Source organism: Artibeus jamaicensis, unplaced genomic scaffold (genome assembly GCF_021234435.1).
Source record: "Artibeus jamaicensis isolate MK-2021 breed Jamaican fruit bat unplaced genomic scaffold, CSHL_Jam_final contig_797, whole genome shotgun sequence".
Classification (NCBI taxonomy): Eukaryota; Metazoa; Chordata; class Mammalia; order Chiroptera; family Phyllostomidae; genus Artibeus; species Artibeus jamaicensis.
In genome coordinates this window covers 10544173-10557283 of record NW_026521977.1, presented here as the reverse complement: position 1 = coordinate 10557283, position 13111 = coordinate 10544173, and the positions used below count along the sequence as shown (strand labels likewise).

The following is a 13111-nucleotide window of genomic DNA, read 5'->3' as shown; positions in this document are numbered from 1 at the left end:
GGGTGAAATTACTCACATATATACACATACCACTTGTACACATAGAGTAACCTATCTGCCCCAACTTCTTTCTAAATTACACGAATATAGCAAAACTGAAACAGTAAAAAATGAACCAAAGTTTGTAGAACAGGGGCGTTGAACTCATTTTCACTGGGGGCCATGTCAGCCTTGCGGTTGCCTTCAATGGGCCGAGTATAATTTGAACTCCTTAACTGTTAAGGAGCAGTTACATTTATACAGTCCTAAAATTACATTTGGCCCTTTGAAGGCAACTGTGTCTGATGTGGCTCCCGGTGAAAATGAGTTTGGAAATGAACGCAGAATGCGTACCATGTACCAAAAACACTGGAAGTGCCATTCCAATAATCTGGCATTTAAATCCATGCCCATATTTGGGAGAGGTCTCAAATGGTGACTCTCTTGATCCTCTCTGATGATAACAGAGATCGAGTCACCATTGTGATCCCACCGCTCCTGTGCCAGTTGTAAGGGACAGAGGCGTGGCAGGTACTGGAGTCACCAGCCCAGTGGGCAGAATTGCCTTTAGGCATCCCAGCTCTCCCAGGGGTAGAAGAAAAGAGTAGGGGCTTTAGAATCCAAATGGTTTCCCCTCCCCTAGAACCAAAACAATTTAGAGAGAGCATGGCACGTGTCTCACAGGGAGTACACGTAGGGTCCTACTTATGGAATAAGAGCAGCTCACGTTCATTGAGGACTGACTCTGTGCCAAGCACTCTGCCCGGTTCTTCACATGCTTCATCTCATTTAATCTGCCCAGCATCCCTGGGTGGTAACGAGCCAGCCCCAGGTTGGAGACCACCCTCCAGCTCGCCCACTCCCGGGCCTGGCAGCTTGCCTTGCTGATGGAGAGATGGTAGAGCCCTTGCTAACACACAATCCCCAGCTCTTCCTCGGCCTAAAAAGCCCCTGTGCACAGCACCCTCTGACGTAGAGACCACCACACTTGCATGCCCACCAGACTGTCTGGGCCTGGAATCTCTGGCATTCCCAGTGGCAGCCAAGAGGAAGCAAATGGGACATACAATAGGGAAGTTCAAGGGAGTGAACCCCTGGGGGTGGATTCTGACCAGTGAGAGGCAGGAAACAGAAAAGAGCCTTCCCTCCCCCAAACCCCCCATAAAGGCTTTGTTGTGGGGCCGAGTCTGCCCTAATGTGCCACCTTGTGTCAGCTCTCCGCCCTTCCCTTCCTGCCCTTGGTCTCTCGCTCTGGCATTCCTGGGATGAGACCTCACCCAAGTAACTGCATGGCAGCTCCCACACTTGATCCAGCATATTGTTCAAAAGCTACCTCCCCAGACCCCCACCCCAAAGCTCCCTAGCCCTTCAGCCCGGTTTGCACTGTTTATAGAATGTGGCGCTCTATCGTACATTTATTTATGTTCTCACTGCCTGTCTCTTCCACCAGACCAGTGCTGTGAAGACAGGGACTTTGTTTTGCTCGCTGTTGTGCAATCCCAGTATGTATCAGTGGCTCAGTGCATGGTTGTTGAATGATCATTGAATGAAATCTGTGGTTCTATACCTCTTCTTTCAAGAAATACATGGGAGGAGGCAGGCAAGAGACAGAGGCAGGTTCTAATACTGTATCAGACACGGGGTGTTGAGGTGACGCTGTCCACAGCTGGCATCACAGACTGCTTCCAACACAACTCAAAACCCTTCCACAGGGCCACCTGCTCTGACTCACAGTAGATTCTACCCCCCTTCCCCTTCTCACGTCCTTCCCTTCATAACTTTGCCCAAGGCTCCCTGACTCACAGACGACCACAAGCTAACCACGCAGCGGCAGTGGCTGGGACCTCCCGTCCTGCACTCCAGTACACCACAGAGAGTCCTCCTCCTCAGGGACCCACTCAGGCCACCATGCTCCACTCATGCTCCACCATGCTCCGCTCCAGAACCCTATCGAAAGCCAATGTATCTGTCCGAAATTCCCTGCAAGGGGCAGGGATCACCAGATTGAAACTTACTCGGCATTCCCGACAGCTCTTGGTTAAAATCCGCTGGCCTTCCGCAAGGACTTTTCCTCCATAGATACATTTTGCTGTAATAAAACAGAAAAACGGGTCAGACAGTTAATCTATGCAACAAAATAGCTTCAGAGGTGCCATCAAATTCCAATCGATTCCACAGAACACGGATTCTCTGATTCTAATCAGTACAAATCTCTGTGTCTTGAGAAAGATGTGGGAACAGTGTATGTGTGTGTGTGTGTTGGGGGTGAGGGGAGAAAATCCCCCAGTCGGAACACCATCACAATTATGTTTGTCCCGAGTCCTTCACACCAAGGACAGAGAACTATTGCAATGACGCAGCTGCAGAAGGAACTACGGAGTGAACTGATATGGTTAGAAGTTAAAGAAGCGGCCATCCTCTCCACGGAGCACAAGAGCAGGGCTTTGATGCAGACGCCCCTGCTGTAGGAGCAATGACTAGGTGCAAGGGAACTCCCCTGTGTTCCGTCCATCAGAACTTCAGCCACAGGGCAGAAAGATGCTGTTTTTCCCTTGTGATCATGAAACACACGTGTCCTCAGCCTATCAGTTCCCGAGAAGCTCAGAGAAAACTGAGAAATATGGGCCCCGCAAGTTAAGTGCTCTATCAATGCACCACAGAGACTGCCTTTGGAAAGGAGAGCTTCACAGGCTAACAGGGACATGGAGTAAATAGGCCTTATAGAAAACTTAAAAGAGAAGCATAAAATGGAGCTCCCACCATTCAATTTGGATTCCACTGGGACTCAGTCCTCAACTCAACTTGCTGACCTACTTTTAGGCAAGTGCAAAACATGTTAATTTGATATGACCCTCCTGTGTTTCCACCAAACCCTCCAGCCACATCGACAAGAACAAGGAAGCAAAGGCCTAATTGCTCCCTCCCCCACCCGGATGAGGATCTTTCTAGCCCTAGTCCTCAGGAGAAGCAAAAGTGAAGACACATATACTAAGAGACCCCTACCACCAATCACTTTTTATTCTATAGAAACCACCTCATCTCTCAGAATCTCCTTTTCTATGTCTGTTAAAAACAGGTTGATTAAACATGACAGTTTCTAGTTCTATGTTGTTATGACTCTCATGAAATGTTCAAGTATGTAGGGACATTGGCAATGAACTTGTCCAACTGCTGTTTGCTACAGGAAGGGGAAAGCCCAGAGGCACTGGTTTACTTAACCTTGTAATCCCACAAAGGAAGCTGTGGTGTGCTCCCCAGATTCCCCTCCATGGCCAAAGGATATACTCCTACAGCTGCTGGGACAGTGGACAACCAACAGCTCTCAGCTAAGTTCTGATCTAAGACTTGTTATTGGCTGGAGAACAAGCCCAAGTCCCCTTCAGCCAAAGAGTGGGTGATGATGGTAGGACAAAGTCCTGGCCCCCACCCCCACTGCGGATAACGCTGACAGGTTTGCTCCAGTCCGGAGCTCCCTGTAGGAAGGACTGAGGGAGCTGCGGCCGCTGAGCCGCAATGCAGCTCTCCTCCTGCCCATCTCTGCTTCCTCCTCTCTCTCATTCTCACTCCGGGAGACCCTGAGAGAGTTTCCTGATGAAGCACAAGTCTCCATGTCAGAGTTTGTTTTCCCTCAGAATCTGACCTGCTGCAACCCACACCTCACTCAGACCTGTTCACACTCACTCGCTATCAGTGAATGGTGGCCACATCCACCCCAGCCCCGCACCCCACCACTGGGATCCTTCTCCCCTGTGCGATCACTGCCCACCTCCTAGCCATGCTCCCTCCTTAAGTGTCTCAAGTCCACCTGCTCTCCTCCATCCCCCAACACCTCCCCACAGACAGTCTTCGTTCAGGCCATCTCATCCTTCCAGCTTAATGCACCTGAATTTCCTAACTTGTCTTCTGTATTCTGGCTTCAATCTTTATCCAGTCCTTCCCCACACAAAAGTCAGATTTTTTTTTTAGGCACAAAGACATGGTCCTGCTTTAAAATGATTATGGATCTCCCGTGCCCTCAATATAGTCCAAATTACTTAATTCAGAACTCAAGGCCATTCGTGTGCCCCCTCTTTGTCTCTCAAGCTTCCTAGCTCAGCAGTTCCCTTGCATTCAGTCACCCTCCCAAACGTCCACACCTCCACAATGCTCTAGCCAGGAGTTCTCTCCCACTCCTGGGATTTGTGTAGACTATTCTCTCCTCCAGGAAGATCTCATCTCATCTACCTTCACTGGCAGCCTCCCCTCCTATATACCCATCAGTTCAGCTTCAACTTGGGTCTGACTTTGAACACTGATGTCATGCCCTGACTGTGTGCTTCTGTTGTACTTGGACCTAGCCCTAACACAGCGCATACCACATTTTATCTCAGTGGCCCAGTTAATTATACAGTTACCCTGCTAACTGTAACCACTGGGAAGACAGGGACTGCATCTCTTCAGTTTTATGTCCAGCCCCAAGCTCAGTGCCTCTCTAAGCCTATTGTTACTACTAATAAATAATGTTAGAACTAACGAGCCTCCGGTTGGTAGTAAAAGCCAGTCAAATTTCCTGATTCCCAGATAAGAGTTCTTTCTGCTACTCAATGCAATTTTTTAAATTTATTTTTATTTTTCAATTACAGTTTACATTCCATATTACTCTTTATGAGCTTCCGATGTACAGCAAAGTGGTTAGAAAATCATGCAGTTTACAGAGTGGTGTCCCTGCTGCTTCGAGTACCCACGGGCCTCACACACACTCACCCCGGTGTTAACGGCTGTATTCCCTCCACCGTGATTCTACATCTCTGTGCTGTGTGATGTTAAAAGCAGACACCAAGGGTCTCAGAACAAAAACTGAGACAATGGCAATAAAAATGTAGAGAGTCACTGTAATTTTCTAGGTAGGCTCCTTATTATCCTTATTCAATGTATATTCTTATACATGCAGTCGCACCTCAGTACATGTCAGCTTCAGAACTCATCAACACAGCACACATCATATCTTGACAAGAAAAAAATGCTTCATCAATATGAGCTTGCTCACCACCCACTGGACTTGCTAGAACTTGTATGAGTCGAGATGACACCCCGAAAGAGAAAATGCTTCATCGTCATTGGCTCGCCGCTCATCAAAATGAATTAATCATGAGTACTGAGGTACCCCCTCTGTGTATGTGTGTGTGTCCCTAATCACCTTTTATGCCTCCACTTTCTAGACAAATCATGACTCACTGGCACTAATGATGATGTGGGTTCCCCAATTTCCTTGCATGCTTGCACGAGGAGCCCACAGCTTCCAAAGCCCGGAATCCCTGTCCACTGAAATCCCAGACTCCCCAGCACAGCTGCCGCCAACCTGGCAGGGCGGTTCACTCCAGAGTGACAGTTCTGCTAAATGCCCTGCTCTCAGATCTGCCATCTGCTTCCTACCCAAGCTGGGGAGCCAAGAAGTAGGCTTTCCTTCCTTATCTTGCCCCCTGACCTCGCAATGGCACAGGCACACTTGCTACCCTGTCTGAAGACACATGCCTGATTACTCTCTTCCCCTGACTCATCCCAAACTCCTATGCAAAGATAAGAGTGTTTCACTGTTTACAGTCACAGCGCACATGGGAACTCATGCAGCCCTCAAATCCACCAGTCGGTATAAAAATCAAATGTCCACTGAACTTTATGGCCTCCCACAGCAGTGTGCTTTGGGGGCCTTGGTTAAACTCAGCATGATCCTACCCACCCCTGCCACTTGCAGCTTTGGCACTGGTGCAGGATGTGGCTATGATCACGATACCAAGTGTCTGTGAAATTACCTTAGGACAGCCTTCAGGACACCCACCGGAGGTCACCAGACTGTGCCCTACTGTCTCACACTTGCCCCTCTTCTCTGGCAGTGCCCTCTTTGCCACCACCGCCTTCCATATGCCTAACATCAGTGCTCATTATCCAGCCTTCGGATCTCCAGCCAGAGGGCTTATTTTTGATGTGTCTGAGGAAAATCAAGCAGGAGGTGAGTCAGGCTCTGGTGCCTTTGGCTGGGCTTTGGGGACTCCAATGCAACAGCTTTCAGTGCGAGTAGAAACGTGAACAGCTACCTGAAGCCCTTCACATCACGCTGGGGACGTGCAAACAAGGACATTTCACAATGTCTGACCGTGAAATTGACACTGGGCTCCAACACACCCGGCTGAATAATGTCAGAAACAAATGTGCCGGGGATTTAGAGAAATAGGTAGACAGTCGATGTTTTTGCACCCACAGACATCTAGCCCTCCAAATCTGAAGCTGATTTCTCTAGTGCAATGACCGGACACTTTTAACATTTGGGTGTGTATTAAATACACAATTGACAGGTATGACTCAGCACCCCGGTCAGACGTGAACACGAGGTTGCTCTGTCTTTGTTTAGGTACTGTGTGCCCTACACATACTTCAGCCATCCCTGGCACTCAGTAGCTTAGTATATCGAAGTCGGCAGCCTGTGTCCCGGTTTACAGGAGAGGGGCAGCGCGATCCTTCCTCCCTCTGGGAGCTCACTCCTCCAGCCGGCTTCGGACACCACCCATACACGCCATGTCTGCTAGTTTCCCCGTCTACACCTTTGGCACAATTTCACCACACACATTTTCACCACCTAAATGGACATTGGCACTTTCACCATAGAAGATAAAATAACTTCTTGATAGTTAGATTTCATTTCTCCACTAACAAATCAACCGCCTGCTGTTGACATAATGTATTTAAGCTAGTTGTCAATTTCATTTCTCCATCTACAAAGTTCTCACAGTACTCCCACTTTTATGTTACATGAATCTTAGCCAGAATATATCCTATACAAGAAAATGACAACATATATCGGTTTTCGTAAATCCTATGGTGACCACAGTCATCCCCTCCCATCCATCAAAATTAAAAGTTTACCAAACTATGGCAAGTAGAAAAAAGGCAACTAGCCCTGGCAGGTGTGGCTCATGGATTGAGCGCCAGCCTGCAAACCAAAGGGTTGCCAGTTCGACTCCCAGTCAGGGCACATGTCTGGGTTGTGGGCCAGGTCCCCAGCGGGGGGCACATGAGAGACAACCACACATTGATGTTTCTCTCCCTTTCTTTCTCCCTCCGATGCCCCTCTCTAAAATTTATTAAATAAATAAAACTTTTAAAAAGGAAAAAAGCAACTACTAATTTGCAACAATCTTTGAGAGCATTAATCATCAGTTCTTTAGTTGGAAAATGATCACTCTCATAATGAAGGAAGAAATTTCAGTAAAAAAAAAAACCTGCAACACTGAAAGCAGTAACAAATCAACAAGCCAGGAAAAAAAAAAAACCCAAGTACAGCACCATAAACAAAAGATTTCAAAGACAATGTATATTCATTTTTTACAATGAAGTCTTTTTCATTTTGTTACTAATTTTTTCATGCTACATTATGTTCTCTTTAATGTTTCTTTTTAATTTTTTATCCTTTTATCTTTCATAGCGAAATTGCCTTTCAGCAATTACACACTGAAGACGCTTGCAGCAAGCATACAGGCAGCACAGATGTTTACAGGGGAACTACCTAGAAGCCTCTGAGCAAGACGCCCACATCAACTGCTTGCTCCTCAGGAATCTCTAACTCAAACATGCTGCACAGAAGGCAGCACGCCCTGAACTAATTCTTCCACCTGCCTTAATTTCTGTTAATCACACACAGAGTCTCTCCATCAGTGCTTATTCAAAATCTGACAACTTGTCCCCCACAGTCTGTCCTTGAGTCACTTGTCTCAAGCAAAAAATGCTTGTGGAGCACCTACCATGCACCAGACTTTGAGCGACCACTCACACCCAGCCCTTCCTCCTCTTCTCCTGGGGCAGTGCTTACCTGCCAGCCTCACCACTTCCACCTGGAATGCACCTGAACCCCACACCAAACCCACTCCAGCTCTCCAGATGTAGCAGCCTTGTAAAAGCACTTCTTTGATCATGCCACAACCCTGCTTTAAAATCTCGCTTTTGAGTACCAGAACCAATGCTATGTTTACTTCCATGATTTTACCTGTGCAATTCCCTGTGGCAGGGGTGCTCTTATCCCCTTTGCCCATGTAGCAAACTCCTATTCATTTGTCAACACTCTGCTCAGCTATTACTTCCCCTATGAAGTTCTAACACACAAGTGTACATGCACACTTGCACATGCACACATTTCTAGTGGAGTTCATCTCTCTCTTCTCTGTGGCCAACACTGCATCTTACACGGCGTGCATGTTACACAGTCCTCTATGGTAATGAGACAGTGCATGCACCTGCCGGGACAGCAGGGGATAGAAGAGATGGGTTAAGAGTGTCAGAACTGGAGCCAGGCTACCTGGGTTTTATTTTGGCCCCACCAAGGCTAAGAGACACCGGACAAGTGACTTCTCTCTGTGCTTCACTTTCTTATCTGTAAAACAAAGATAATAAAGGGGCCTGTGACTTTGGGATGTTGAAAAAGTTAGCGAATTAATAGACATAAAAGGGCTTAATACAGTGGCTGACAAAACCGAAAGATCCACATGGGCCTGCTCTTGCACCCAGAGGTAAGGACAGTGTTTGGGAGAGAAACCTCGGGGAGGATGACTGAGCAAATCGAATGGACGTGATCATCAGCGTCCATCCCCAACCCACCTTGGCAGCTTTATTGCTACTCAGCCAGAAGAAGCCTCTGTTACCAGACAGACTACCTCCCTTCCCCTCTGCCACCCCCATTCCTTTGTAACTTCTCTTTTGCACAGCTGAAGAGTCCCTCTCCGTCTCCCTCAGATCTCAGCCAGTTCCCAAAGCTGCCCACCAAAACAAATGCCGACTCCGGGACACCACTGCCTGGAGATTCCAGTTCACTAGATCCCAGTGGAGCCTTGGGACTCTGGAAACTAGAAGTTTACCTGGTGATTCTAATTCACAGGTGGGCAGGCTCAATGCCTGAAATAGAGCAGATACCCAACAAATGTCTGAGGAATGAAACGCCCATTCCACTCCCTGGACTACGAGCCCACAGCTAAGGAATCCAGAAAGTTCTTGACTTTTCCATGATGCCTCCCAAACAGATGAAGGAAGATTCTAGTATCAGGACCTGACACCTCCAGTATAAAAATCTCCTTAGTCTTGAAAAGGAGCTTTTGTGCAGAATAGGACAAAGTACTTTCTGTAGGCAATGAACTGAGACATGGGTAGACAAAGTTCTCTCCTCCTTCCAATCTGATGATGTGGGCTCCCCAATCTCCTTGCATGCTTGCACGAGGAGCCCACAGCTCCCAAAGCCTGGAATCCCTGTCCAGTGAACTCCCAGACTCCCCAGCACAGCTGCCGCCAACCTGGCAGGGCGGTTCACTCCAGAGTGACAGTTCTGCTAAATGCCCTGCTCTCAGATCTGCCATCTGCTTCCTGCCCAAGCTGGGGAGCCAAGAAGTAGGCTTTCCTTCCTTATCTTGCCCCCTGACCTCGCAATGGCACAGGCACACTTGCTACCCTGTCTGAAGACACATGCCTGATTACTCTCTTCCCCTGACTCATCCCAAACTCCTATGCAGAGATAAGAGTGTTTCATTGTTTACATTCACAGCGCACATGGGGACTCATGCAGCCCTCAAATCCACCAGTCCGTATAAAAATCAACTGTCTGCTGAACTTTATGGCCTCCCATAGCAGTGTGCTTTGGGGGCCTCGGTTAAACAGCATGATCCTACCCACCCCTGCCACTTGCAGCTTTGGCACTGGTGCCACGCCAGTCTTTTTTTAAGTGCTACATCTCCTAAGGCCATAACAAGGCCACGAACACTCAGTATGTCAGCGGAGGAAACAATTTGCTTTTGTGTACCGGCTCCCATCACCTGGGCCAGATCAATAGCTTTTCTCAGAGTCCCTAGAACACCGCCCCCACCCAAACCCAGAGAGCAGCTCACGAAATTTACCCCGGGGGGACAACAACAGTAAATATTCTCCAACCTTTTCCTGATGTGAAGATACCTGAAAACTTCTACACATCCTACTGACTAATGTTAGAACTTCGCTTCATCATTCCTCACTCTCCTCTCCTCCACCCCACTGACCCACCTGCCACCCTCACTCCCTAGAAGGTTAGAAACCTGTAGCTTGGCTCCACCTCCTCGGGGGAGCACACCGGGCCCTCCACTGGTGTCCCCTCCCACCACCGGCAAGCTGTCCGTCTGCACCCAAAGTGCCCCATCTCACACCTTGTATGGTTGCATTTACAACTCCGGACACCACGAATCGTGTCTCCCACCTGAAAGCAAGCCCTCGGAAGCAAACAGGAGCCCTTTTATCCTGATCCCTGGAATCGGCACTGAGTAACTGCCTTATGCATATTTATATTAAAGAAGTAAAAAATAAACACCCTCTTGGCCAAAGGCTCTCAACATTTTAATCACCAGAGGTGCCTTGTAGCATTTCTTTTTAGCTTTTTTAAGTAGTGCTTTTAATAAGTTATCTGCATTACCATTTTATTAAATGAAAAAAATGTCAAACTACCAGTTGGAGCTACTGAGAAAACTAGTGCTACCTAGATAGATGCTAGGAATCTGCCTATGTATCAGCATCTAGGTAACACTGGGGAAATTATTAAAAGGTGTTTTAAAACTTAAAACTCTCCAAAACTAGAATAAATAAAAACGACTACCCCATGCACTTCTAGTGAGCAAACAATTTGATATGTATCATTTCAAAATGTCAGGCTTTTAATAAAGATTTTATTTACTTATTTTTAGAGAGTGGGGAAGGAAGGGAGAGAAACATCAGTGTGTGGTTGCCTCTCACACCTCTCCCTACTGGGGACCTGGCCTGCAACCCAGGCAAGTGCCCTGACTGGGAATCAAACCGGCAACCCTTTGGTTTGCAGGCTAGTATTCAATCCACTGAGCCACACCAGCCAGGGCAAAATGTCGGACTTTTGGTCCAATAATTCTAGTCTGGAGAATTCTACCTTAAGAAAATATAACACACAAAAATGTATTTTCTATACAAAACATGTTACTAAAAAGAAACTTATCAGAATGGAAAGCAGGAAACAACCTAGATATCCAACAACTGAGGAATGATTAAATAAGTTAAGCAATAGCCAGACAATGGAACACTATGAAGTTCATTAAAATGAGCTTCATACAGACTTTTTAAAAACATAGGAATATACTGAAGTGATGATGGTAAGTCAACAAACTAGAATAAAAATTATCTGCACAATAAGATCTCTACTGTACATAAAATTTTAAAAAATGAAATCCACTAAAATTTCAAGAGTGTTTATTTCCAAGTAGTGGTGCTATGGGAGATTTTTCCCTCTTTATCTTTCCTCTGTGGATTCCAAGTGTTACAAATAAACACACTGCTCTGACGATTAGAAAATCAAAAGGTTAAAACACAAAGCAGCTATAAAACTCATCTACCCCCTTTGTCCAAACAATAATCTCTAAGAAAAAGCATTCACGGATCTGTCCAGAGAACACATAATAATAGATTTAAAGTATCTTATATTTTTAAATACAAATTCCCAATAGTTGTTCAACTTCCTCTGTTAATTATTACATAAAATATCAAAATTGGAAAAAAACATCTGCACCTACTAAAAGCTATCTTTCTATCATAGTAGCAAACTGTAACCTCAACACCTGGGCACTTGTGCTAAAGGTACTGCCAGATGTGACTTCCAAAGCTCTTGGAACAGAAATAAGTAAGGTTCTTCTTTTAGATTACACCAGGTACACTCTCCTGAGTGGTGAGTGTGCTCTGCCAACCATGAGAAAGGGAACATTTGAAAGCTTCCTTTGAGTGTAACAAAGTTTTGGGCAGGTGAGACCAGACCAGCTACCCCCACTTCCACAGCCATATTAGGTAACATGCTGCTCTTGGCAAAAAGCTGAACCACTGTCTTTTGAAATGTAATGATGTTGGTGCTTTTCAACAGGTAAATGATCTTGAAAACTATCTCTAGGATGCCACATTTCTAACTTAAACTCTCATTTTCTACAGAAGACCATACAGTTTCATGAGAGACTATGGGCTTTGCAGTGCAATAGAACTAGTTTTATGATGCAGACACCGGCCCACAGTGTCCACGTCATTATGGATGAAATGAGACATTCACACGGACTACTGAGTCCGGTGGAGGACAAGGGACAGCATGGCTCTTCTCTCAAGGGGAGCAAAAGCCATGGTCTTTGCCATGAATGCCCTTTATTGGGTTTCTCCACACATTACATGATGGTCCTCATTTACTATGCACAGGTTGCTTTAGGTGGTTACCTTTTACAGAAAACAAAGGTGCCACTGCCTCTAATCACAACACAGAAGAGGATAATTGCAAATGAAAAGGGCAAAAGTGTTTGAACTGATTACACTCCTCCTTGGAAAGTTTAGCATGGATTTTAGGAAGTTACTTTGCAGTCAGTGTTTGCCACTGGGGGCTGGGCCCACGCCATGAAGAATGGTCTCCTACAGTTTTACATCTCACTTTGCCACTCACTGGTCCTGTACTTTGGTAAGTTAACTTCCTTAAGCCTAAGATTCCTGTAAAACAGGGATACTAATAATCTCCACCAAAAGGATCGAGGTGAGGATTCAATAAGCTAGGAGAACTCAAGAACCTAGCAGGGAAACTGGCCCATAACAAACATTCTAAATTGCAGTTTGTACACATTGCTTGTCTCTATGCTCACTTCACTATTTCACTTGAAATACTGCCCTTTGCAATATGGAGGGAAAGGATTTATAAATCACTGTATAACTTGGACAAGCCAACTGTGAGGAAAATTGTTGTAGTATTATAGCTGAAGTTCATCCCAAAATTCCTAACAAAGACCTTTTAAAAACAGGACATCTGGCCAAGACCTCAAAATGCCAAAACACTGAATTTGGCCCTTAACTTGATCATTCAGGTTGAGGAGGACCTAGCACATTCGAGCTTTGAAGTTATGATGTTAAAGATGGACTCCACCCATTACCAGCTGTTTAATCCTGTACAAGTGACTAAATCCCTGGGAACACTAATTCCTTCTGCACAGAATGGAAAGGAGGAAAGTAATTAGGGTTAGTGCAAGGATTTTTTTTAAAAAATACCCTATGTAAAGTGCAAGCCACATCACAAATGATTAAAACACAGCAACCTTCTTACCATACATTTAACATT

At 46.0% G+C, this 13111-nt stretch overlaps 1 protein-coding gene across 2 annotated transcripts in view; it reads right to left on the bottom strand.

Annotated features, from left to right (window-relative positions):
• NELL1 (neural EGFL like 1) overlaps positions 1–13111 on the bottom strand; it is a 734878-nt gene that overhangs the window by 554453 nt on the left and 167314 nt on the right. For both annotated transcript variants that reach the window (XM_037162229.2, XM_037162218.2), the window contains exon 10: positions 1995–2068. In XM_037162229.2, the coding sequence (XP_037018124.2) occupies positions 1995–2068 (74 nt within the window). The remainder of the gene's footprint in view (positions 1–1994; positions 2069–13111) is intronic.